Genomic DNA, 884 nt, shown 5'->3' on the forward strand with positions numbered 1-884 from the left:
TGCTTGGTTTGACTGGAAAGTGGGGTTGATGGTTCAGGGGATTGAGAATGAGTACTCATAATGATATAATTAATGGTATTTGGGAGCAAAGAGGTAGATGGAAAATGGTAGTCGGGAGCAGAGAGGGAGAACAACTCATGCCAAATACAATGAACAAACAATCACCCCTGATTCGGGAAAGGGAATTACTTTATATATCATCTATCAAAAATATACATAACTGATCGGCACGGAAGATCGAACACGAAACGGAAAAGAACAGACCTTAATAACCTTAAATAGCTTAAATAGCGGAACAGTTATGATCGCATCACAGGACAAAACCTTAATTAGCTTCCTCTGTAATTATGTCTGTCTGTAATTATCGTCGGTCCATCTAAGTAACTAAACTGGTAACGCAGTTATGGTGGTATATATTGAAGCTACCTTTATACCAATGTATGATGAGGCTGTCAGTGACATACAGATCTTGATATTTTGCAGTCATATTGAAGGTGATAAAAATTAAAAGTTCACAAGAAGCCGCCATTAAAGAGTATGCGAAGTGTATGAAATATGAGATTGTGTTTCTAATTGACTATTATCCAGTCCTGCTGGCCGGCTTTTATGGCTTGGGTGTGTGCTCATCCCAGTCTTACTGCCAACTTTTTATTTTACGTAGCTGGAAATGCAAATCTGTTATGAATGTTTGCGTTTGCTATTCGACGGCCACATTTTCCTCTTTCCCGCTACGCCCACATTTTCCTCGTTCCCACTACACATCATCATTATATCCTTTGGCCATTTCAACAGTAGACAAACATGGGAAGAAAAGCACACAGCAACATCGCTAATCCTCACTTCAACAGGCTTGTTATCAAAAATGGAAGGAGGTCTTTTCCCTC

The 884-nt window shown here is 39.5% G+C and overlaps 1 protein-coding gene across 1 annotated transcript in view; it reads left to right on the top strand.

The window, feature by feature from the left end:
- Positions 1-436: 436 nt before the first annotated feature.
- LACBIDRAFT_330018 (uncharacterized protein) overlaps positions 437-884 on the top strand; it is a gene marked incomplete at both ends in the record, with an annotated part of 1,096 nt that continues 648 nt past the window's right edge. Inside the window, 3 exons of the mRNA XM_001884210.1 lie at positions 437-451; positions 589-615; positions 662-791. Coding sequence (XP_001884245.1) covers positions 437-451; positions 589-615; positions 662-791 — 172 coding nt within the window. The remainder of the gene's footprint in view (positions 452-588; positions 616-661; positions 792-884) is intronic.

This window comes from Laccaria bicolor, genomic scaffold (genome assembly GCF_000143565.1).
Source record: "Laccaria bicolor S238N-H82 LACBIscaffold_25 genomic scaffold, whole genome shotgun sequence".
Taxonomy (NCBI): domain Eukaryota; kingdom Fungi; phylum Basidiomycota; class Agaricomycetes; order Agaricales; family Hydnangiaceae; genus Laccaria; species Laccaria bicolor.